This window comes from Haliaeetus albicilla, chromosome 6, assembly GCF_947461875.1.
Source record: "Haliaeetus albicilla chromosome 6, bHalAlb1.1, whole genome shotgun sequence".
In the NCBI taxonomy this organism is placed as follows: domain Eukaryota; kingdom Metazoa; phylum Chordata; class Aves; order Accipitriformes; family Accipitridae; genus Haliaeetus; species Haliaeetus albicilla.
The window spans coordinates 47,338,228-47,363,175 of record NC_091488.1 but is presented as its reverse complement, the minus strand read 5'-3'; the positions used below and the strand labels follow the sequence as shown (position 1 = coordinate 47,363,175).

The window sequence follows — 24,948 nt, the reverse complement described above, 5'->3', positions numbered from 1 at the left end:
TAATGTGGCCTCTAGCCGCAGTGTTCAAATCACAGAAGTCTAGTGTGATCTGTCACACAAGCCAATGGTAGCGACTGAACTTATCTGTATGTGGGAAGAAAAGCTGAAATCAAAGGAAGCCACAAAGGTTGAGAGGACAGTTTATTTCTCCTGACCATGACCTTCAGGATACTAAGAGATTTTTGGGATGTGAACAAGAATCGGGTGCTGTAGTCATTGTGACCAAGGGCAGAAAGACAGAGCAGCTGAGGAATACACAGATTCAAGGAGCAAAACAAGAGTATGCTCAATGGTCAGTTGAAGTCTAGAATCAAAGTAGTCCATAAACCAAAGCAGTCATACGCTACAGTGGATGCCCAAGATAGGCTGTTAAGGAAAAAGATGGCACAATGCCAACAAAAGTCAGGACTAGAAGGCACAACAAAGGAATAGGAGCCAAAGCCTGAGGTTAGCTGCAGCCGAAAGTAACACTGAGCTGCAAAGACCAGAAAACAGGATGCCTTTTGACGAGACTTCTAAGCCAGACCCCAGCAGGTCTAATACACTGGGATCTCAGTTGCTTTGTAGACTGGGCTATCAGCTCTGCAGCCAGCATAACTGGGCAGAGATGCACAAAGGGGTGCAATCTTCACAGGGGACCAGGCACCAGAATTAGTGGAGGTCTTAGAATAATTGAATTTTTGTCGAAGCTACTCTGGCTGTCTAGCTTGATCCTGAATGTAAGATATCTGAGTAGTGGTATGTATGAATAAAACTAAAATTTCCTCATTATGACTTTTTTTTTCCCCTCTGTGATTTTCTTTCTTTGTAAAAAACACATAGTCAGCAGAAGGCAGACTCAGAGTCCTTCAACGTACAACAGCATTTATCATTAGCTGTCCTGACGAGATGAACCATCAAAAGGCTTTACGGCTAACACTGAAGATTGCAACTCAGTGGTGACAAGATACCCTGGAGCTGAGATGATCTATGTATAGGTACAAATTTGTTCAGCCACAGAAGCAGTTTCTGTAACATTTAGGGCAGTCTGAAAGGAAGCTCTGGATTTCAAATGGATCTCTGTAAAAGCAATTAAGTATCTTCCATGGGGCTAAGGGAAAAGACTAACAGATACACAAGGAGCACTGACAGCTTGCCTGAGAAGTTATAAAGCTATTAAGACATTTGCCATGTTCTTAGCCACTTGGGTTCTTTTTGATGAAATAGGATTATTTTTCACTACTCAGTAGCAGCTATTGCACCAAAGATGAACAAACCCAACAAGAGTAAAAGACATCTTCCCCATGGGACCTGGTATGTTTCATCATCTTTTAGCAACAGGAGCACAGAAAGCCAGAGAACACTGAAAGATCTTTACAGGATCCAAAATGGGTTCATTAGCCCATTGTCTTCCTTCAAGACAACTGAAAATAAAAAACCAATTAACTTTGAAAAAACTTGGCAACCTCTGGTCACCTGGTAAAACACTGGGATGATTTCATCCCTGAAGAAGGAAGAAAAGCAGCTTTGCTGGTCAAATGATTATGTGGTGACCTCAGGAAGATAATGATACCTGAATATCCAAACCTATCAACAGTGATAGATAACTAATAAACTTACAGTACAGAGTAGGCAGCATCATTATTCCAGCAAGCATTCCTGTTGGAAAAGTGTAAGGTGTTGTTTGCCAGTCAGATGACAACAAGGATATAGAAGCTACTCCCACTGTTGGCAACTGCAGAACACAGAACCACTAAGGCTGGACTGGTGCTGAAATAATACCTGATAAGGTTGTCTCCTTGCAGGCCCTCACTGCATCTCTGCCTGGAGAAAACTAAAAAAAAATAAATAAATCTTGAGCTGATGTCAGCTTGTCATGACAGGAAAACAGTAACAAGCTCCAAAACACATGTATTTGCATACCAGAGGAAAATGACCCTGAATGAGAAGACCTGCAGTCTCTGCAAGTCAGAGAACATGTTTACTAAAAGCATAGACTTGTAGTAATGAAACAAAATTAGAGAGACTTTAAAATAACAAAAGAGATCATGACAATTAAACCTAATAATAAAAATGTCCTTTGACTGCTCAAGTAGTTTCCACCTCTTTGTCCTAGCTTAAATTAGAAATTCACACTAATAATTTCAGATGTAGTTCTTTCTGCTGAGAGGACTCCACCGAGTCAGTCCCCAACAGTTCACAGCACTGCAGAAACAATACTTTAACCAGCACAAAGGAAGGACAGCATAATGGAGAAATACATGACCACATAGGAATGTATGGCAAGAAAGCTTCTCTCATCAGCACTGCCAGCTTCAAGTGCTTGTGAAACTGCACCCTAAGATTCTTTGACTGGCATTTCCAATGTATACCTTTATGAAATCCTTCCTGGCTTTGGGCTACTTCTCTTTATTATAGTCTTGAAAAACAATGCAGACATTTAATAATTCTCACAGTATAAGACATAAGGTTTTACAGCCTTCTTCCTACAGGCAAAATGAATCTTATTGTGTAATAGTCATATAAAATATAGACCATGAAACAAAGAAAAGGAACTGAGCTATGGCTTGTATGTCCTAGCACTTCTTTTTTTTGCGGTTGTTTTATAGGATCTGCATGTTTTGCAAAAGGTGTCAAAAGAACTGTCCGAATTTGAATGACTTAGTATATGCACACCCAGAACACAGACATGCATATTATGTTTATAATACCACACATACTCTAATCTCCCATCTTGCTTGAAGGATATTCCCAAAACCACTGGCTATGCCTGTCCCATCACACGATGCTTATGGACTCTTCTTCAGCTAAGAATTGTTTGCAGTTATTCAAAGCATGCAAGAGACCTTTCTTAACCTTTCTGAAATAACCTTCCCATGTTATCAGAAAGAAAAGGACCCAATCCACACAGCATCAAAATCACTGGTCTCTCTAACTGTGCACTGAAGAAATACTCTCCTTGTGGAAAAGCTCTGAGCTCTCTCCTTACCTAAGCCTTTAAGCCATGGGTTAAAACACAGGTTTTCTACCATGGGTAGAGTTTTCTGAGAAGAGTCCTGTTCACCTTGTTCTTTTCTGATACTGGCTTGCTCAAAAACTTGCATGTTTAATTGAACAGAGACACACATTCATGTCAATTAAGACAAAGAATAAAACACTGGACACTGTAGAAAAGGAAAAATATAGGAGAGGAGTTTTTCTGTAGTAATGAACATCGATGGTTGGGCACTTCGCAAATGCATAGAGTCCGATGATACGGAAATTCCTGGATCTCACTTGGCATGAGCAATGATGATATGGCCCTGCTTGAGCAGGAGTATGAACAAGATGAGCTCCAGAGGTCCTTTCCAACCTCAACCATTCTGTGATATCAGGTCAGCAATGAATCCTACAATCAGACTGAAAAAAATAGTATCCCAATTTGCCTCTCATCCTGGCTGGCTCTGGAAACCTTCAAGCACAACACTAAATTTACCATGACAGAAAAATAATTACAGTTGGCATACTGAAAACTTTCAGAATGTCACAGGGTAAATGTCCATTAACAGATTGTCCAGCAGATCTGTCAGTCTAGAGAGGAAGCCTCCAGAAAGGGTACTTTACATATAAGTGATATTAATATCGGTTTCTACTGTTGCATACTACACAAGATCATTCAGACAAGCCCAACTACTGCTAAACAGGTCCCAAGCACTGCTTAAAGCTCCACCTCTTCCCGGTTTTGAACTTATTAAGCAGTCGCAGAGGGAGACCACTGAATAAGATGCAGTGTGAGTATACCTGCTGGGCTTTCTTATCTCCTTATGCCATGGGTTTGTTCTCAGTTGTTCCTGATGGTTACTATCATCCCGAGATCCAGTCTGGGAATCAATCAATTCCCTAAACAGGCCAACCCAGATGGACCTTAATGGCCAGCCAGCAAACATCCACTTTATGAGGCCAAGCTCTGTTTCCCTATCTGTCAGACTGGAATTTTTAAAATCAGGGAACACTTAGCACCAAACTTACTTAAATCAAACAACTGTAAAACAAATTGCGCAGTTTCTTTATACACATTCAGTGGTGATACTTACTACTTATCCACACCGAGGAAAATGGATCATTTTGCTTACTACTGAGGGGCTTGCACTATCAGTGCTGAAGTCTCTTCTAAAAATAATACCATCTTCATTTCCAATATTATTACACTTTGTTCCCCTTGTCACCCCAAGGTTGGTATCTGCCCAGGAGCCTCAAAAGAACTTCTTAACCAAATACAAGCATTTCCTGTGCAAATCTTTCTCTTCTGTTAATGCACAGGATGATGCACATATCACACGGGGACAGGACCAACTTAACATGCTATGGGCCATGCGGTTGTAGGTACCTTATTTATATTAGTTCAAGGCATCATGAGGAATTGAAATGGAGTGGCTGTGCAGTTATTTCTAAGAACATCAGAAAAAAACCTGAGATACATTTCAGCCTTCAGGCTGGGTAGGCAGAGAAGGCACTGAAGGTCACCCTTACCTTCCCCAGAAAATGTTTGCGGTACAGCTTGGCTGTAGGGTCACTTTCCAGTTTCACTTTACCACTCCAAGGAAAGGGTACATCCGACAGAGTTGGACTCAGGGTGGAGAGGTTGTGGCTGGTCCCTTCAATCCAGTAGCCCCCAAACTGGGGTAAGATAATGAGAGGATATGGCCACCCTTTCTGTAATACCTATTCAGGACAGAGAACATGAAAGCTGACAGGCCAATAAGCTGAAAGGCCAATAAGCTGAAAGGCCAATAAAGTCCAAGGAAAAACAGAGGAGAGCAGAACTAACTCACCTCATGGATGCTGGGGTAAGGAATATACTCCTCTTCTGTCTGAAATCAGAAGAGACCATTAGCAAAAACGTGTGACATCTTTTAAAGTGTTATGCTTTCATAATGGCACAAGCTGTGCCCTCAGCTTCCACTCTGCCCTAGTCCCTCTTTAGAGTGTTACTTTAAGATTTAAGGTTAGACTCCATTTCCCAGGTTTTAGCGTTATAATACAAAACTTTGAGAACAATAAATTTAGGAGTCAGATTTCACCCACCTTCCTCCCTGAAACTACACAGAACACAGGCATGCAAAAGGAGGAGGTAGCCAAACTGTAGGCAAACTGAATGAGGTTAGGTGTGACAGCCTCTCTCCTTCCACACAGTGTTAGACAGCTGCTGTTCTTCTGCAGACAGATGACAGTAGGGATGGTAGAAATAGTACTGTTATTTACAGTGAGATCAAGGTTGTGTCATCTCCATAGCTAGACCTGTGGTACACAAATGAGCAGTGCTGAGGCACGACTGCAAGAATAGGAGCAGTATCTGAGCCACTTTATGCCAGCTGGATGCCCCTTCCAGCACCAGAAAGAGCACTGACTATCTCTGACAGAATTCAGCTATATCAATTCTCTATGTGGCTTTTTTTTAAGGCCATTGAAAGATTAAATTCAAGGTCAAGGTTGATTGTAAGGTTACTGTGCCTGAGCTGAGACTGAAGGAATGGAGAGGAAGAGTTGAGAATTTGAAGATGGGAATCTGTTCTTATTGGCCTAATACCAAGGGAAACAGACACACCTTCTAGTAGCACATGTATGAGTCCTCAAGCAGACTACTGAAATAAATGCAATGTGGTTGCATAAATATTATTATAGCTCTTACATTGAATAAAATTTAAGAAATTACTTAGTCAAAACTAAGATTGTTAATAATAATAAACACTTATTGGAACCACTTAAATTGGAAAAAGGGAAGTATTGTTTCTGTTTCAGCTACATAGTTTCACCATCTTGTGCAGCAACTTTAAAAAATTTTTTTTTTTTTTTTTTTTTTTTTAAAGGCAAGCATATATGTGTTCTTGGGCTGTTTGTAGGCTCCCTGTTCATTCCAAGATGAAAATACACTGCAAGCCAGGTCAGTAATTATCTGCCATTCTCAGCAACTTAGGAGGCAACAATGACTTGGCCTGACCTTGAGAGGAGCTGGAAGGGAACATCTTTGTTCATCCAGACGACTCCCCTGGAAACATAAAGTCACAGACAGTGAATCCTATGTTTTAGCAGCTCTGTTTCACTTACGCTCTGTGTCCTTCTCTGTATCCCCAATATGCATATTTTGTTTCTCTGTAATTTTCTATTTTATGTAAGTTTGGAAGTTTGGAATACACAGGAGTAAAGCTAGAACTTGGCCAGTCCCCTAGTTTGGCGTTAAAACTGAAAAGCTCCCCCCACCTTACATCTCTTAAAAAGCAGAAAGCTAGCAGAAATCAAATGCAATCTCCGAAACTGATTCTCTAACTCTCTAATCTCTTCTAGCTACTTTATTTCCTATCCCAAGGAAGAAAAAAAGGAAGAGGTAAAGACAAAATGCAAAAGAACAGTATTTCAAACCACTCATTCCTGTTCTACTCTTCCCTCTCCCTTGAATATACTGTCTCTCTTGAAGATACTTATTAAGCAGCTTATGTGCCTTGCTTCCATCCATGTAAGGGAACAAATCTCTCTCTTGGAGGTAAGACAGAAAATCAGAGCTGCTTTCCATCCATGCATCTGACTAGTGCAACAGACTCCTGCAGGCAGCAAGGAGCCACACAGCAAAGCCCTACACATCTGCTTTCCTAGGCACCATTACTGTGAGGTGGGTTGGAATGGCAGGGCAAAAGACTACTGGATGCCTAATTTCTTCCTGAATCAGCAGCTGGCATCCAGACTTGATTCTCATTCTTAAGGCTATTCCAACCTCTGCCTTCTCACCATGGCAGGAGTAGCTCACTTCCACCACACTTCTGTAGCAGAAGCACACAAGAACAGGAAAATTTTAGTGTGGACAGCCCCAACACAGACTGAGCAGAAGCCCAGAACAAGAGAAACCAAAAAGATATGGGGCCCAACAGGCTGCATAAAATGCTGGCCATAGTCCAAGGGGGCATCAATACAGACAGAAGAGTAAGAGGCAAAATTTGCATTGTCAGATAGGAAGCTGAAGACCAGGATTTAAGCTTTCTCTTATGCACGATACATAAGCATTCAACTACTGCCACCTAAATCTTGTAAATCTCATATCGGAACATGCTGCTGAGACCACATTTTTATACACCATCAGTGACTGCTTAATGGAGTGGCTAATCAGGGATTCCAGACAGGATAAGCAGCTCTTGACTTTCTTCTGAAAATAAGCAGGATCTGATTTATAACAGCTATGTCTATGTAAATATTCTACAGTAGAACTAGCTTGTAAACTAGTGTCTGGTAGAAATAGGTAAATCTCAGTGGAGTTCTACAGTGGAAATTTAAAAGGCTCAAAAGCAAAAGTTTGGGGCCAATGGTCCAGCCATATAGGGTGAAAAACTGCTAGTATAGCAACAACATTAACATTGAACAACAGCAACATTACATCAAGGATTAATAATGATCAGGATGCTCCTTGCAGGAGGAACAAAAGCAAAAAAAAAAAAAAAAAAAGAGACATCTATTACACATAAAAACAAGATATAGAAAAAAATCAGAAAGCTTATTAAAAGAACTTAAAAATGAGCCATAAAAAAAGCTAAACCTTCATGAAATTATGCGGACCAGACCTTGATCTCACAACAAATGCATAACACCTTCAAAAAACTCTTAAAAACACCGAAGTAAACCAGTATGGCTGAACTCCAGGGTAAGGGAGGCTAGCAGTAGATGCATGAGGGCCTTCTTCATAAGTCTGAAGTTGAGTTGAAACACAAAAATAGCAGTAACAACAAATTTTAGTTGGTTAAATATAGAAACACTGTAAAGCAAGTGAGGAACAATCTGCAGATAACATAACAACAGCAAAAAAGTTTATTTTCCTTAACTTTCCTATGTATTATATTATAATATTATATATTTATATCTAAATATATATAAATATATATTGATATATTTAACATATTGATATATAAATGTATAATTTGTATTATTATATTATTTTCCTATATATATTATAATATATTATTTTCCTATAACTTTCCTTAATATTGTAATAAAGAAGCTTGCCAAAATGTCTACAGGGTGACACAGGATCAAACTATAAAAGCTAAACTTAGAGAGAGTTACCCCCCCAAAACAAAAAAAATTTTTTTTTTTTTTGTATTTTCTACAGAGGAGCCTGAACAAATACCAGCTTAGAACTGTTCTTCATAGGGAAATGTCAAACAAACACTATACAGTCTTAACAATGGGCAGCTAAGAAACCAATAGAGATGCAAAATTAGGTGGTCTGAATATGCTGGAAATTCTCATCAGCTCCCTCTTATATCTCTAACTAAAGAGGTCCAAACGCAGTGAGAGACAGTTTTCATATGGTAAACTGGGAGCTGAGAAACACTGAGAATCTTAAGCAACACAGTCTTCCAGTAAGGGATATCTGCTAGCGATTCTTCCTTATACAGATTCCAAAAGGCCTGGAAAAGATTGTCATACCTTTTAACATGTGCTTGAACTGAACAAGAAGCTCTGGACACTCAAGCTTACTTTCCAGCACAGAGTTTAATGAGCCAGGCACACTTATAGAGCTTGTTATTCTAAAGCACTGAGAATATACCCCAAACATAGTTTGGGTGTCAGTACAGTGATTTCAAGATCTGTGTCTGTCTACACATGAACATATAGAAGAGATACCTTCAGCCCCTCCTTGCCCCACTTCTCCTGTCTAGTCTACCAAATAGTACTTGAGCCTCATAACTCTACACTCAGCATTTTGCTGCCACCTTCCACCTTCTCACCTTTATAGTCCTACTAAAGTCTTGCATTTTCCTCATATCCATACCCTGGTCACCCAAATTCCAGGAAATAAGTTGTTTCTTATAAGTTTAATTCCTGCACATAATAAAAGGCTGCAGTTATGTACCATGTTACATGTTATGTTAGGTCAAAGTTAACCACAGCATTTTAAAAAAGGTGTACTGCTCAGAGAAAATATTGGTTGTCTGTGAGGATGCTCTGAGAACAGAGCATCTGAAAAAATCAGGCTTAAAGATTTTGTTGTTAGATATATAACACATTATTATATTACTATCTCTTTATTTGGCAGGGCAGGGTTGGTTTTTTTTCCCCTTTTACTCTATTTTAATTTTATAACATAATATATGCAACTAAATGCACGTATTCCCATAAGAAAATTAAGCCAGACTCCTCTTTTCTTCTGCAAGTTAAAGACAAGGCCTACGATATTTATTTATTAAACTTTATTAAAATTTATTAAAGTTATTTATTAAACTGTTTGACTTTGCTAAATGCAGTTATGTTAACATCCAGTTAATCACCTGTCATTAGCAGCTGCTACCCAGCAGAAACATAGTTTCTTGAAGAAAATGCCAGAGATACTTTAATGCAACTTTGATTTTCTCTCAGAATCACACTTCTGCAAAGAACAGACAGAAGTATAATACTTTGTGTCTATTCCTTCCATCATGCTGGTTGGAAAATGAACACAGGAAAATGCTTTTGAAACCCAATTTAAGAGTAGGTATAGGAGGTTGGGCCTAGAAGAGCTGAACATTCTGCAAGCCCAAATTAAAGGGTATTGGGAGTGAAGTGACAAGACAAATAGCAGCTGATTATTTGTTTGGCTATTAAAAATCAAGAGGTCCCAAAGTTGGACAGAATAACTTCAAAAGATCCCAAAGTTTGACAGAATAACTCCTCCTTACCTGCATTTTTTCAATCATCTCAAACAAGTCCACAGTCTGTGAAAAGGAAAAGACAACAGGGAAAAGAATTTAACACTTGCAGAAGTTAACGTTGTCTTCTGTGGTAACCCAGATATTGAAGAAGCCAACAGCTCCTTCCATGTTTTGGCACAGAAACTACTTGCTCTCTGAAGACAGGATGGAATTGTTCTCCCTTAACAGACAGCATGGACAATACAACTGCCCAAATTGTCTTCAGCTTGTGTTGCAAAAGCTTGACCTGGAACCTGATTGGACAGGTATGAGGAATTTCTCTCTTTCAATGGGTTGGACTATGACTGGATACAGTATAGCATAAGAAATTATTAAATAAACACGTTTAGGATTCTCACAGAAGTGGGCAACTATAGCTATAACACATGCATGCACATGAGCTTGCTTTCAGTCATTTCTTCTGCCCAGTGGTTCAAGGCACATGCCAACCCTGAGCCAGAGGAACATGAACTGCCTTTACCTTGCTGGGGACAGCAGAAGCGAGAGCACATGGAACACCTTGGGTGGGAGAGTCTACAACATCACTGATGCAGCGCAACTCCTCCTCAGACCTCCTGCAAGAGACAGAGGCAAAAGGGAAAAGAAAAAAAAAAGAACACCTTCTAAAAGAACTCAAGATGCCAGTGCTTGCCTGCAGTGCCTCCTTTGCTTTCTGCTATCTTCTGTTTACTATTCCTCTCCCCAGACCATTTCTTGCCTATGAGGAAGCTGTCATTCCCTGTGAGATTCCCTGAGCTGTCTTCACTTACCACTTGGCACCTGCAAACATCCTGGATATAACAGCAAAAATCTTCTGGCCCTGACTGCTCTGTCTCTGTTCACACATGCTATTTTCCTCACAACTGTCGTGAAGTGCTGAATGACTGTTTTTGCCAAGTTCCTCCTCTATCATAGATTTGCAGCAGAATAAAGAGAGGCCTCACAGGAAGCTTTGGGATCAGATCTCAAAACCGAACCATATTAAAAGAGCTGGAAGTTCTGAAATATCACTGAATTCAGCACCTAAAGGACAGCCCCAGTTACCACAGCCTGGGTATTAGTCTCCAAGACAGGAACGTAACAGAGATGGTGCTAGAACAGAACCAATACACCCTGCAGGAGAGATGCAGGCATGGTTCCATCTTACCACCACTGGTAAAGGCAGTGTGCACACTAGATGGGCTTTTGTCTGCACATCTTCTATGGAAAAAATACTATTATTTTGGCCCCTGCTGGAGCAGCAGCATACACAAATAGCAGCAGCACTTATTTGATTTCATAGAAAACAAAAAGTAACACAAACAATGCACTTTAAAAGACATGCATTGCATTGCCCATTGCACTATGGACAGTCTCACTGCTAGCTCCAGCTCTCCTACTGTTAGCTAATAAAATTTCCATGCCATTCAGAGTTTTTACTAGCAGTCACAACTGGGGTTTAAGTCATGGTGAAGGTCACATAGGTGGGACTGGGAACAAAGCCCAAGTTTCTAATACAAGAGACAAGACTCATCCACTTTGTAATGCCATCATAAATATGGTTGTTATGTGATCATATAATGCAATCACGAATTGCTATCCTCTAGCTGTTAGATGTACGACTCCTACTGCTTCCATGCTGAGAGACTGGTATCTGTAAGTCATGCAGACCCTTGCTTTGAAACCAGTGGCTACATTCCCTGTCGTACGGAAGTTTTTATATTTCTGTAATTATGAACCTACACTCTACTGCAAGCTCCAAGAATCTCTATGCCCACCCATTCTTTGACAATTCACAATTTATTTTAGTAGCCTAATGGCATCATGTAACTTGTACATAGGCTGATCTACACAAAGTAGCGCAATGCTTCCATCCCACAATTTTCTCCTAAAATTCAAATGAGAGAGATCTGTGTAATGCATCTAGAGATTAAAGCCATAATGTATATGGGAGGGAAGATGTAGGAGTTAGTCTTGACATCCTCAAATAAATATTGGAATAGTTAGGTGACAAATGTATTTTAAATGAATATTAATATTATACCAACACATGCTTTATTTATCATCTTAACTCATTTACTTGAAGCATGTTTGGGACTAACAAAATTTATGTCCAAAGCAGTACATGAAAGATTTTCATTGTTTCTTTTAGAAACCTGAAGATTCTGTTCTGTGAGGCCTAAAAACATAAGAGCTTAATTTGATAAATTCTCACTTTCAGAAACCAGCCATCTCCAGAGAAGTGTAATAGTAGAACTTTTGTGCAACTGGATGCCCTGGGGCCTTGTTGCATGCTACAGTGTTTTCCTTTGATATGTCCCTGGTTTGAATCCTGAATCATTCAGTAGAGAGTAAAATACACACCTGCATCATGGAAATCTGGCAGCTCCCACATAAGGTCAGCATGGCCAGCCCTGCCCCTCTTCTCTCACCATAAATTCATCTCTGCATTTTGGACTGACCGGAGCACTTCATGCAGCAACTGCTCCTTACTGTTCAATCCTAGTACAGTTCTATTGTCAAAATTACTCCAGCAGATGCCAAAATCATTGGGTTTATCATGCATTTAGAGATGTTCTGAATTCTGTAATTATCCTAGACTAGGGATGTGCTGAGGAACTTTAAAATTCCAGGAGAATTACTTAGATTTTATGTTGTCTTTTACAAAATATCACAAAAATTTGGGGCCATTTTAACTATTGCTTGAAAGTCCATTTGTGAATTTTGAACTTCTGGAATGAAAAGCACTAAGCTTTATTTATAGAAAGACAACACACTTCTTTTCAAATTGGAACTTCAAACTCTTTGACCACAGAAAAGCAGAATACCATCCTTCTGGAAAAGCAAAGCAATTCTGCAGACTGGGAGAGGAGCACATATGTGCAAATGTATACGTGCTAAAGCTTTATTTTTAGGAAATGGCAACAAGGGGAAGCAGAGGGCCTGGAAAATGATGAAGACTAAACTAGGATTTTACTAGTGAGAGTAACCAGCGCAATAATTTCAAGCAGGTAGCCAAACCAAAAGTAGGCACTGCTGATCCACTGCTATAGACTCCACTTTCAATTCTGAAATGGTGCAACAAGCACCTTTGCAGAGCTCTAAGCCACTATCTCCACACAGACAACACTGCTCACGCCCTGTACTCCTGTCTTGCAGTATCCTCTGCTATTTGAGTCCTGGGATCTCTCTATATGGCTCTCTCAAAATCATTCCCATCTGCTATAGCTAAGCCAGTTCAATAACCAAGTCAATGCAAATATTTGTTCCAAGAAAAAAACACAAATTGGCCTCGACAAATGTGGAATGATTGCTGGAGGTGACTTATCGATGTGACACACACACTCCCTCTTAAGGGAAGGTAAACTTCCAGGGTGGAATGCAGTGGATATGCAAGAAATCTGTTCCATAATAATTCCCTAAGCAACATAACATGCAACCTCAGATATTAGCCACACCAGGGGAGCTTGGTGGCTTGACTCTAAGAGAAACAACACAGAAGGTGGAGTGCACTGGAGACACTGCGGCCAGGCTCTGTGATATCACCTCAGGGACAGGGAACTGGAACTACTGGAACAAGAGGAAGGTCCCTGCATTGGGACCACTGAAGCAAGGAGGTGAAACAATGGGGTTCTGTCAACGCTATGGCCTTACTTCTGATTTATATCAGAAGTGCCCAGTTCTGGAGTAGTAACATGCTAAATTGTGTTCTCTGGGTGAACTTTGCTCATTATAATACCAAAACACACCTCCATCCCAAAAGCTACCTGCCTTCACAGTGCAACCACCCCTCACTGAGCATGTGCTCTGAATTTCTCTAGAATATACCTTTAAAAGCGAGAGAACTTTATACCAATCAAAGTAAAGGTATGTATGACTAAAGTCACTCAAGCTCCACCTAAAAATAAGAAAATATGAAAGGGCTTAAGAGAGGAGGAATGCTAGGGAAGACACCGTCATAGACAAGTCGGGAGGACATCGCTGACTTCTGGGATCAGTCAACAGGCTGAATCTCTCTTCCCGCCCATAGGGAAGAATCCCTATTGGGGGATTGGGTAAGATTTGAACCCTCGGTTATACCAAGTGCTTCCCCAGGAAACTTAGAAATCTCTGTAGAGTTTTTCCATAATTTAGTGTGCTTGTAGTCAACTGTATTATTATTTGCACGTGCTTTGCAGAAAGTGTATTTATCACTGGCAATCCAAAAGAACGTGTACTGTTGTTTTAATAAATTGTGCTGTTCATTAATCTAGTCACGATAGTTTGGTAATGCAACCAAACTCCCTAAGTCTGGTAATTCTAATGCGTTGAACGTGGCTAAGCTGAGAGTGCAGTACACCGCAAGTACATTTGTCATCGTGATAGTTAAACATATTGAACATGACTGGACTTACAGCATTGAATTGGACATCACTCAGAAATTAAACCTAGCCGCCCCCAGCCCCTCTGACATCTGAGGATAAGCTGGAATGCAAGGGGGCTTATTTTCTGCCAAACTTCTTTACCCTTCAACGCCACAGAAAATTGGCATAGTTGGCAGGATTGCCATGGATAAACTGCTCCAAAAATATAACTATGCCCCTTCCCCAGCTGGGAAGGAGTGGGCTCAAAAGTTTTGGAAGAATGAGAACGCACTGAGCGGCGTCAGGCTATGCATTTGTGTGGTTTTAGGAGCCTGTTTATCTTGTGCTCACAGCAAGAAGCTAAGGAAGCCCCCGCTGCCAAACAAATTTCTGACGTAGAATATACAGCTTTGAAATCCAAAAAATGAGGTGTCGAAGTCATCACTGGCCTTTGAAAAGGAGACAGGAGAAAAACTAGCTGCGAAACTTGTGAGTGAGGAATAATCATCTTAACTATTGGAAAGGGTGAATCAGCTACCTCATTCTTGCAATAAGACACTGATATGTTTTTTTAAATCCCTCACGAGAAGGGACAGACAGTTCAGAAGAACTGCAGGTAATTTGAAACAAGACCAAGCCTGAAATGCTCCTAAGGAAAATTCCGGGCAACCACTTCCCTTGAGCAACAGCTTCCGCTCTTTCACTCCCTCACTTCTCCCCGAGAGAGACATATTTGCTCTACCAAATACGATTTTTAGGCACTCAGTGAAGACAGCTGAAAACGTGACACGGAGAGCCTTGCTCTGCTAACACCTGTACGGCTTTGAATTTTGCTCACACGCAGATTCAAGAGGAGGCATTACCAAGACAGAGCTGGGAAGAGGAAGTAACTTTATCCCGCCGTTTGCTCTCAGCTGGCCACAGACTCTTCTGCCCACAGGCCCCGACTTCCAGTCAGGAACCCCCCTTCCAGCTGCACCCCCCCTGCCCCTTTCTGGCTGCTGGGGAGCTCCTGCCCCTCCCGGGAGGACGACGGGTGGGCAATCCCCGCTCTCCGCTCAGGGCGGCCCCCGTCTCCGCACGCACCGACGGAAAAGCCGGGCCGGGAGTGGAAAAGGCCGGCAGAACCCCGCTGCCTCTCGCTCCCCCAGCAGCTGCTGCCCCGCGGGGCAGGAGAACGGCGGACTCCCGAGGGAAACTAGCCTCGCCACGCACCCGCGCTCCCAGCCCCGGAAAAGTCCGAACCGGGGAACTCGCCCGCTCCCTCCCGGGGTAGGCGGGAGAGGAGCAGGCCAGCCTCCCTCGCGCCCTCTCCGTCCCCTCAGCGAGAGGAGGCCCCGCCGGCCTCTCCTCCCGCCCGGAGCGCGGCCCAGGCGGGGACGGGCCGGCCCCGCAGCCGGCCCCTGACCCGCCGGGCCGGGCGGCCATCGCCTTCCCCCCCTCCTCGGCTGCCCGCCCTTGCGGACGCAACCCGCGAGGGCTTCTCCCTCCCGCTCCCGCCACACGGCCGCCCGCCCCGGCGCGTCGCCCCAAACGCCGGCAGCCGCCGCCCTGCCCCGTCCCCGGGGCTGCCGGGGAAAGGCGGTGCCGGCCAGGCGCCCGAGGCGAAGCGGGGCCGCCCGGTACCAGTGCCGGTGCGCGTCCCGGTACCAGTACGTACCCTCCGCCGGCCGCGGCAGGGAAGCCGCGCTGCCGGGAGAACATGCCGGCCCGCTCGGCCGAGTCAGCTGCCGGCTGCCCTCCTCGGGAGCCTCCTCTCCTCCCGCCGCCCCATGGAGAAGGCGTCGGGCTCCCCCCACCCCTCCTCTTCCTCCCGAGCCGGCCTTCCGCGGGGAGACGGTGGCAAAGGGCACCTCACAGCCGGGAGCGGGGCCGGGGCGGGAAAGGCGGGAGGTGAGGGAGCGGGGGATGGGGCCGTGACTTCTGTCCCTCCTCCGCTGTGGAGATCGGCTCTTCCCTGGCCTGGGACAGCCGCGCCGAGGAAGGTGGACGCCGGTTGCCGGGGATGGTGAGAAGGCAGCGTTGGGCAAGGACAGCGGGGGGTGTGTGTGTGTGTGTGCCCCTTACTCACCTCTGCTGTAGCGCAAGATGTCTCCCCAGGCTCTCAGTGTCCAGTGGGAAAAGTGAGCATCGAGGCAACCCTCCACAACTTCGCATTCCCTTCAGCGAAAGGCTAAGAAGGTACCAACCCACTGGCCTTTGGTATTTGGAGCTGACCTACATCGAGCACTACGGAGATTTGGCTCTACATCCCCCCTTGTGACATAGCTCACTGATCTAACATGTAAGCTGTTCTCCAGGGAAGCTCAAATTTTGAGGGGTCAGAAACCCCTTAACTGCACGTATTTGCGTTCACTCATCAGTAGATCATCATTCCTGATAAAAGCCGAGGATGAGACCATGACCTTCCATTGCAAGAGTATGCACGTACTTGCATTTAAATAAGAACACAGAGCTCTTCTGGACACATTTTCTTCCTGTGATTCCCAATTTCATTCCACAGCATGATGTAATGTTTCCTCTTTACATCAAGACCTATAAAGGCAGCAGCTACAACCGTGTGCCAAGTGTCAGCCTCGCACTGGGTCTGCTCTAACTCATGAAGGGGACGGTAGGAAACACAGAACAAGAGACAGAATTTGGGAGAAGAGCCAGAGAGCTAGGAAAAGATGCAAAGGAAGAGTAAAAGCAGAATGCAGAGAGACCAGACAGAAAATATGAGATAGCTGATATAGATGGGCAAAGAGAAAGCGAGCAGCTACATCAAAGTTTTAGGGATAAGAGTGCAGCAAATTCATCGTAATGCTTCCTATAAATTCTACTTGTGAAAGACCTGGATAGAAATTATTACGGGGCCTTCAAGGGTCTGTGGGTGGGAAAAGAGACTATAAGGAAATTGATCAAGCTAGGTGACAGCTTTGAACAGATAAAGAAATGATCCACTTGCTGTTTTTAGGAACTTGCATGGAGGCCGAGTGTTTCCATTTCCTCTTGTCTACGTCTTTGCCCCCCAGCCCCAGCAGATCTGATGCTGGAGTAAGGGCTAACTCATACAGCCCACCTCCTCACTCCAACCCAAATGCCTCCCAGAGAGGTCCTGGGCACTGAATACAGCAGCTGCTCTCTGCACAAGCCGTTCTTACTCATTCACCTGAATCTCTGAGCAGAGATGTGTCTGGGCCAAGGCAAAGAGCCAAGCTTACCACTCATGCTGCATCCAGGAAGGAAGAAGAGACATTATTTTCCGCTGCTAGAGAAGGCTGCCAGCAGTAACTACTGCCCTCCCCGATCCCAGGGTCATTAGCAGCAGCAATAGCAAGCCTGGCCATAGTGAAAGCAAAGTATACAGAGAGGCCCAGGTCCTTCTGCCATTCTTCAGCAGCTTGCCACTAGATAAGAGCCAACTTTGTTCACATACAAAACCACACTGGGCTCAGCTTTCATTTAACTGTCTCACAGCTTTACCTAACCTCCTGTGCAACTCCAGTTGCATACGAAGTCCTCAAGACCCACAAGCAAACCAGCAATTATTAAATACTCTAATTACTGTTCTAATTAACCTCCTTTAGCAATAATCATATGAATAAATCACTTCCACATGTAAGCAAATCACAACCCCCCCCTTCCTCTTACTGTTCTTCAACTTATAATCAAGCTAACAATTGTTACTATTTACACAGCTGATGCAACAATATCACCTAATATAAGCCTTTAGTTGTACTAAGTAGATTCAGTTCTTATTGATGCTTGCCTTCTTATGTGATTAATCCTGTGTACTTATAATCTCACATTGTAATTCATATACCTGTCTATATTTGCATAGATCATATGCATTTTATAGTTATTGAGTGTTTTAGGAACTGGCACACAGATTTCTGTTCTTTCAGGTATCCTTCTAACATATGTATTACAGTAACTGGTGTCTATACCTTTTACTATGTATTTTCCCAGTTTTTGTTAACAGAAGTTTTTTCATTCTTAAAAATGCATCAGCATTTTATCTTGCTCACAAAGGAAAAGTCTGTATTAGCTGTAACACAGAAACTGATCTCTGCAATTTTATCAATTGAGTCATCGTAAGAACATCAGAATCTGCGCGGTATCACATAAACACAGCAGCATATCCTTCACCGGTAAACTTTTCAGGGCAGAAACTGTATTGTTTCATGTTTTACTGCAATATTACACTCAGTCGTTGCAAACTCAGAGATGCACCTACAGAGAGAAACATACATGTTTTCACATCAGCTGTTTCCACAGATCTATGCATTCAGCTTCTAAATATAGTACTGAGTGTGCACAGGCAGCACCTCCCACTGCCCACTTGTTTTCATCATTTTATGTCAAAGGTTGACAGAATCAGGGTGGGATTCCTTTGAGTCTGGTCAGACCCTCTTTCATGCCCCTCCATCTCTTCGGTTTGTCTCATTTCCTACACAGACATCCATTCCCCCCCCCCCCCCCCCCCCAGCTGCTTCTCTACACAATGCAGTCTAGCACAATGTCTTTTAAAAAGCATACAGCCACTTTCCCTGCTGAGGCTGAAACTGCCCCAAGGTCCATCTGTTACACAACACCACGCAAGCAGCAGAGAAGATCTGGATCAACCCTCCCCCAGCTTTCTTTGCTCCCATTCCTTCTAAATGCAAAATACATTTAATTGGCGTTGCAGGCAAGATGAGAATAAAAGCAGCTAAGCTGTTCATCCCCTACCTGAGCAAGGATCTCTCATCCCCAGCTGGTGAGCGGATGGAGACGGGGAACCCAGCTGCTCTCCTTTCCTTGCACTATCAATTATTCACGGAGGTTGCAGTGTCCTCCCTCTCCCTCCCTCCCTTTCTCTTCCGCTGCCCCCACCTGCAGATGACTGGAGAGGGAGCAGGTCCGCGCTGTCCTGCTCAAAACTGGAGATGACGCTGGATGGAACGGCCGGCCTGCCGAGCGGCTGGGCTCTGAAGCAGGGAAAATTGGTCCCAGGGGAAAGGGCCAGACCGGCTGCTCCATAGGTGGTGGAGCAGGGGCAGCTCTGTACACCCACATCCCGCTCCCCACGTTCCTAATCCCAGACTGCAGGGATGACCTTTAAAAATGAGAGGGCTTGTTGGTTTTTTTTTTTTCCACAGACAAGCACATTTTTTTAGTCTTCTCAAGTATAATGACAGTTATTTGGTGACAGCAAACTGGGTCATGCGGATTCCTGTGTATAGATCAGAGTAGGAAGGGAAAGTAGCGGATGGGAAAAATCCGAAAAATGCTTACTTAGTGCTGACCTAGTCCCATAGCAAAGGCACTGAAAGAGGGTAATCTGAGGCGACAGGATGACATGGTACTTTCTCCAAATGCTTTTGGCAATCATGAGTCATGAGACTGACCTGTGGATCGGAGTGATTGTCCAGTCGCAATTTTTGTAGATAATTAAAGAATTTCCTATGTGGTACCAGTCTTAGGCAATGGTAAAATGAGTTCCAGCAGACCTAGGTGAAGGCTTAGGCCTTAGGCTTAAAAGCATTTTGCCTTTGTAGAGGGCTACTACCTACAACTGGGTGAGTGCTTTAGATCGGTCTCAGAGCAAAATTAGGTTTAATTCCCAGGGCAAATTAACCACTCCATTTAGCACTAGACTAACTTAGTCTGACTCATTCTGGTCCCATCAGTCTGCCGGGGGGATCTCCTACTAGGTCATCTCAAACATCACGGTGATTTCTTCCGTTAGTTCTTCCCATGACCATAGCCATGGCAGAGGCACCACAGAGACAAAGAAAAGCATACTAGGGTGCTCAAACAGTAGGTCATAAATAGGGCTTTTCTGCCCTATTTAACTTTCCCCATATTTTGAAAAAATATCTGCAGGAATCTTGCCAAAAGTAATAAAGAGTTGCCTGGAATTACCTTAAAAATAAAGTGCCTAATAAAAATTGTTGATATTGCGACCTCACTTGTGAGTAAGACTCCTGAAAACCGGCAACTCTTTTCAAGAGGGCACCATGACTGTTTGTATCTACATTTGTTTTTAATTATGTTCTTGTTTTCAAAACTTCATGGATCAAGATTTGTCAAGCTTTTCTCCACAATTATGCAGGCTGGAAGTGCTTTATTTTAAATAAAGAAACAGAGTCAGCAGCTTTTTGTTTTCACATGAGCATGGAACCCAACAAATCCTATAGATGGAACAACAACAAATTTCCCATGGATTTGTTTTGTGTAGTTGTTCCGGGTCTAAGAACTCTGACTGAATCTACTGGAGCACTTGCAAGACCCTTCTCTTGTGCTGAGTCTTTGATGAGGTTCACTTTGCAACGTTTCCCTCTTTTGGGACATTTATGGGAAATTTTTTTTCCTGGTTGACCATTTTAATTAAGTTTATAGAAACTTTTTCTCTGAGATAAGAGAACAAATTCTCTTTGAGATAATTATCGAATTGTCAAAATATAATTTTGAGAAAACCATCAAATGAACAAATTGTCTTTGAGACCTCAGTCCCCTAATTTTGGTAGAAGATAACTATTCTAAAGGCTACTAAGGGATAATGGTGTACAGACACACCCACACAGACTGTCTACAATGTATTTTGTTTCCAGAAAAGTAGGCTAAGAACAAAATACGGTAAAACTCAATAAAACTAAGAAAACCAGCATTGTAAATATTAGAAAAGCAGTCATGTTTGTCTTTTCAATAAATGGCAGATATCAATACCTGTATATCTACCTGCAGATATAGGAGTATAAATTTATGCATTTTATGCTGAATATTAGACTTATTCTGGACTTATTGTGTGACTATTCTGGTATCTTACAATTTTAAATGCATATTATCCATAACCTGATTAATAAAATTATAACATCCTTCCATTTCTACAAGCCTTCAAATCACCCTGAGATTATAAACTGACTGGGTCTTCACGTTTGTCTATAAAGAATCTACAAGAAATTGTTTCCCTGTAAGTAGTAACACTTCACATTTCCTTGCCACCTTTATTTGAAGATCCCACAAAACATTTCTGGTATTGGTTCCCTTTATTACTGCTATTCCACATACAGATAAACTAGATAGACTAACCCTCACTGTCACCCAGGGCCAGGAAAAGGAAACAGAGCTGGGAGTCCATCAGTGCAGTTGCATAAACAGCTTGAGATGCTTGTGTACCCCACTGACACCAGGACAGTCCCACTCGGATCAGCCAGCTCAGCCGGGCGACATCCTGGGCGCTAGTGCTGGTGCAATGAAGGGGACTGGAATAAGTGGCCAGGGATGGAAATGCGATATGGCAGGACTACTTTTTTTGCAAGAAACTGTATTTTAAATCGGCCTGTGAGACTGCATCATCAGTCTCCTGGCAGAGCCCCTAGGTAACAACTCTGTTTATTTTCGAGCTTTGATCAAAGTTGCCTGCTAGTAGAACTTAATGATATGAGAAATATTTATTCATTTATCTGACTGTCAGTACTGTATGAATTGGGGGAGATTTTGGCAGCATAACTCTGGATATTTGTCAACAAGGAAAATTCATATGGATGGAAATTATGGAATTGTTTGCTGATTTCAGAGATAACTGGAATGGCTACAATTCAGGAAAGAGGAAGCAGCTCCTCCACAGAAGTGACTTCTAGGTTCTCACGTATATGCACAGCAGAAGGACAAGAGGTAACATTCAGGTTGCACCAAAGAAAATTTCAGCTATATGTAAGGAAAAATTGGTTCCTCGTATGAGGATGGTTCAGTACAGGGAAGAAGTGCCAAGAGAGACTGAGTAATCTCCATTCTTGAAGATCTTCAGGACATGTATGGACAAGGCCCTGAGCAACCTGTTCTAGCTTTGAAGTTGTCCATTTTGTGCAGGGTAGTTGACCTAAATGAGACCTTTCCATCCTGATTTATTCTATGATTTTACCCACTGCATGTTGGAACACCTGTGACATGAAATGTTCAAAAGCTCCAAGTTCATGGTTTCAGCACAAAATGTAAGAGCTTCAAGTTCTGCAGTGTATCAGATCATAACCAAGTTGAAATTCTTCACAGAGTATTGTGCAAACAGTAGTGCATTATCTATATAATAATCATGCCTAAGAGAAAGGACCTAGTTCCTGGGCACAATTAACTTCATAATTGGCTTTAACTAATAATTTTAACAAAGAAAAACTTTATACTCTCAGTCAGCCCAGTCCCTCAAAAGCAGTAATATATGGATATACAAAGCCGGTTCATGGCTGTGAATCACATGTGAAATCAAGGCAGAGAGGTGACAGGATTGCCGGGGTCACGTTAAAACAGGTGGGTGGACAGATTTTTGACAGCGGAGAGGCAAGTCCTTAGAGTGAGGACAGGCTGAAGAGCACCTAGGTGAAGGTATGGGCCTTGCCTGCGTTGGGCCAACAAGTTTAGCGGTTTGCAGCAACAAAACGGTATTCAAACAAGGGGAATAATAGTGGTCTAATCCAAACAGAAGGACAGGGTACAGCTGCAAAGTTTTTGTGCTCTATATGTACCCACAATTTTCTCGACTGGCACTGGGACTGCTAGAGAGATACGCGGGATGGGGAGGAAGGAGGTCAGACCCAGGGGGCTGCAGTGCAGGTGAGGACAACAGGGGAATGCCTGGGTGGAAAGGCAAGCGGACAAGTGAGTTTCTGTTGCAGAATTAGGGATAAAGCTGCTTTCAATTTCTCCCGTCCAGATAATCCGAACCAGCTGGGATTCTTCCCCGAAAACCTCTCCAGTGGGCCTGAAACTCTGAAGGGAGCAGAAGGGGTTAAAGCAGCCCGCAGCACAAGGGCCGGCAGGCAGCGGTCCCTGCCCGGCGGCAACCTCAGGCCTAGGACACCAGCAGCCCAGACCCCCCCCCCGTCCGTCCCCCCCGGCAGGGGTCCCCTCTTTTTGGCAGGATCCCGGGAAATGAGGAAGGTGCCGCGGCCCCTTTAAGAGCGGGAGCAGCTGCTGATTAGTGTGGACGGCACGATCCACTGCGGCGGGGGCGGGATGCGGGATGCGGGATGCGGGATGCGGGATGCGGGATGCGGGATGCGGGATGCGGGATGCGGGGATCGGGGATGCGGGTGCGTCCACAAACTCCTGTGCCCTAAAAATGGGAAGGGAAACCCAAGAGGGCTGACACCCCGAGGCACGAAAGTTCACTTATAAATACCGGGGGGAGGGGGCAGGGAGTTCGTGCTGATAATTTCTTAGACTTGATCAACACCTGAAATGTTGCAAAATTCTGCATTTCAGTGAAACATTTCTACTCCTGTTTTCACTGAAGGAGGCTGCGAGACACCTCAGTAACATCTCAGCCCTATTTGCAAGGCACAAAATGAGTCAGTCCCTGTCCTAAAAAAATCCTTTCTCCAAGAGACCTGCAATGAACGAAGGGATTTGCTTAAAGTCACAGCTGAACTGTTTGTAGCAACTGGAAATGGAACTGAGGTTACCTCAATCAGAGATCAGTTCCTCGGTTACAACAACAGTCTCCTTGCTTCCCCTTTCCTTGCTATTATTCCTCAATAGAAGAAAAGCATGCCATACTGTGCCTTTCTTTAATTACAGGAAGGGGAGGACGTTGTTACTTACTTGAATCAGGACAGTAAACAAACAATATGCAGACTGTTCACAATTAATTCCTCAAGAGAATTTAATCAAAAAGCACCTACCAATTATTCCACAATGATAGGCTACCTGGAAAGTGGCAAAGATGGTTTATGCAGAGCATTAGGAGGCAAAATAATGGATCATTTATTTGTTAACCAATAAGGACACATAAGGAGGGTCTAGTAGTGTAAGTATGTACAACAGCAAAGAACAGCCGATACTTGCTTTCACAAATACTTGGCGTATATAACATCTTAAAAAGAATCACTTCATGATATTCAGTAAGAAAATGTCTATCACGTAGGAGCCATACACTAAACACCCAGAAAATCTATTAATGAAGAATGTGGGGGACATTTCGCTTGCGTGAATGGCTAAATATATATCCTGCTGCATTTGTACAGTACATATCACAATAGGACATGATTCCGATTGGCATGTGTGGGCTGTACAGTATAGGTACACATATATTTATAAAATACATAATATATTCTGTCTATCAGCCCTGCAGTAAAAGCTGAATCTATGGCTTCAATTTTACTTATTACAGAGAACAGCTCCCTAAGCTTTTTTGGAGTACTGTCAGACAACATGTCTCACAAAATAGTGTTTCCACATCAAACTTACATGACAGAACAACTAAGGAAAAATGATTCTGTGGACCAGTTTGTTAAGCACCTCACTGGCCTGGATAGCACCAGCAGGACAAACAACTGAGCACCAGTGGAAAATCAGTCTGCATAGAGCACTATGAATAGTGAGAATCCAGTAGAATTCTGAGACTGCGGGGACTTGAACTGCTACAACAAAAAAATCCTAGTAGATTGCAGTGAAATCAGCCTGGGATAAAAAGCATCCAACCATTCTTAGACAGCAAGTGACCACTTGGCTGGAATAGGAAACATCCAGCAATTTCTAAACTGATACAAATTGTAGACCTGAAATAAGGAATGCCAGCAATGCTTCCATGACACAGAAAACTGAGAACAGGGAAAATCCAGCAATCTGCTAACAGCAAGTAGAGCTGCACAAACTAAAATATAATGAAAGGAGGGCAAGATGTTTACTCCCTTCTGAAAGAATATTAAGAATTGATAAATATACTGATATAACTGATGCAAATAGATTCATGGAATGAAAGGTAGAACTATAACCAATAGTGGGACTCTACCAAAATGGGGAAAGTTAGATTTGTTAGGCAGTAAATATTTATACTGTGTTAGTGCTCAAACCGCAGCTGGCTTGGTGTCAATGCTAAGAAGTGAACTCAGAAGGGTCAACGGCTAAACCAGGGACTTCAGGAACAGCAACAACAACCAATTACACTCTCATCCTGAAGAGTTTTGCACAGGCATGTCAAACATGGGGAATCAGCTAAC

At 43.1% G+C, this 24,948-nt stretch overlaps 1 protein-coding gene across 18 annotated transcripts in view; it reads right to left on the bottom strand.

The window, feature by feature from the left end:
* Nucleotides 1-19,010, bottom strand: part of LOC104320416 (rap1 GTPase-activating protein 1) — a 48,373-nt gene extending 29,363 nt beyond the window's left edge. For 12 of the 18 annotated variants that reach the window (XR_011325193.1, XR_011325195.1, XR_011325196.1 and 9 more), the window contains exons 1-7: nt 16,062-16,206; nt 10,150-10,243; nt 9,657-9,692; nt 5,957-6,004; nt 5,044-5,172; nt 4,791-4,829; nt 4,489-4,680 (exon numbers count right to left, since the gene is read on the bottom strand). Coding sequence is in view for 15 of the 18 variants with exons in the window: in XM_069786058.1 (XP_069642159.1) it covers nt 4,489-4,680; nt 4,791-4,829; nt 5,044-5,172; nt 5,957-6,004; nt 9,657-9,692; nt 10,150-10,243; nt 16,062-16,147 (624 nt within the window). In the remaining 3 variants the exon portion in view is untranslated. The other 6 variants (XM_069786069.1, XM_069786068.1, XM_069786061.1 and 3 more) reach the window with 6 other exon arrangements.
* Between the last annotated feature and the right edge of the window lie 5,938 nt (nt 19,011-24,948).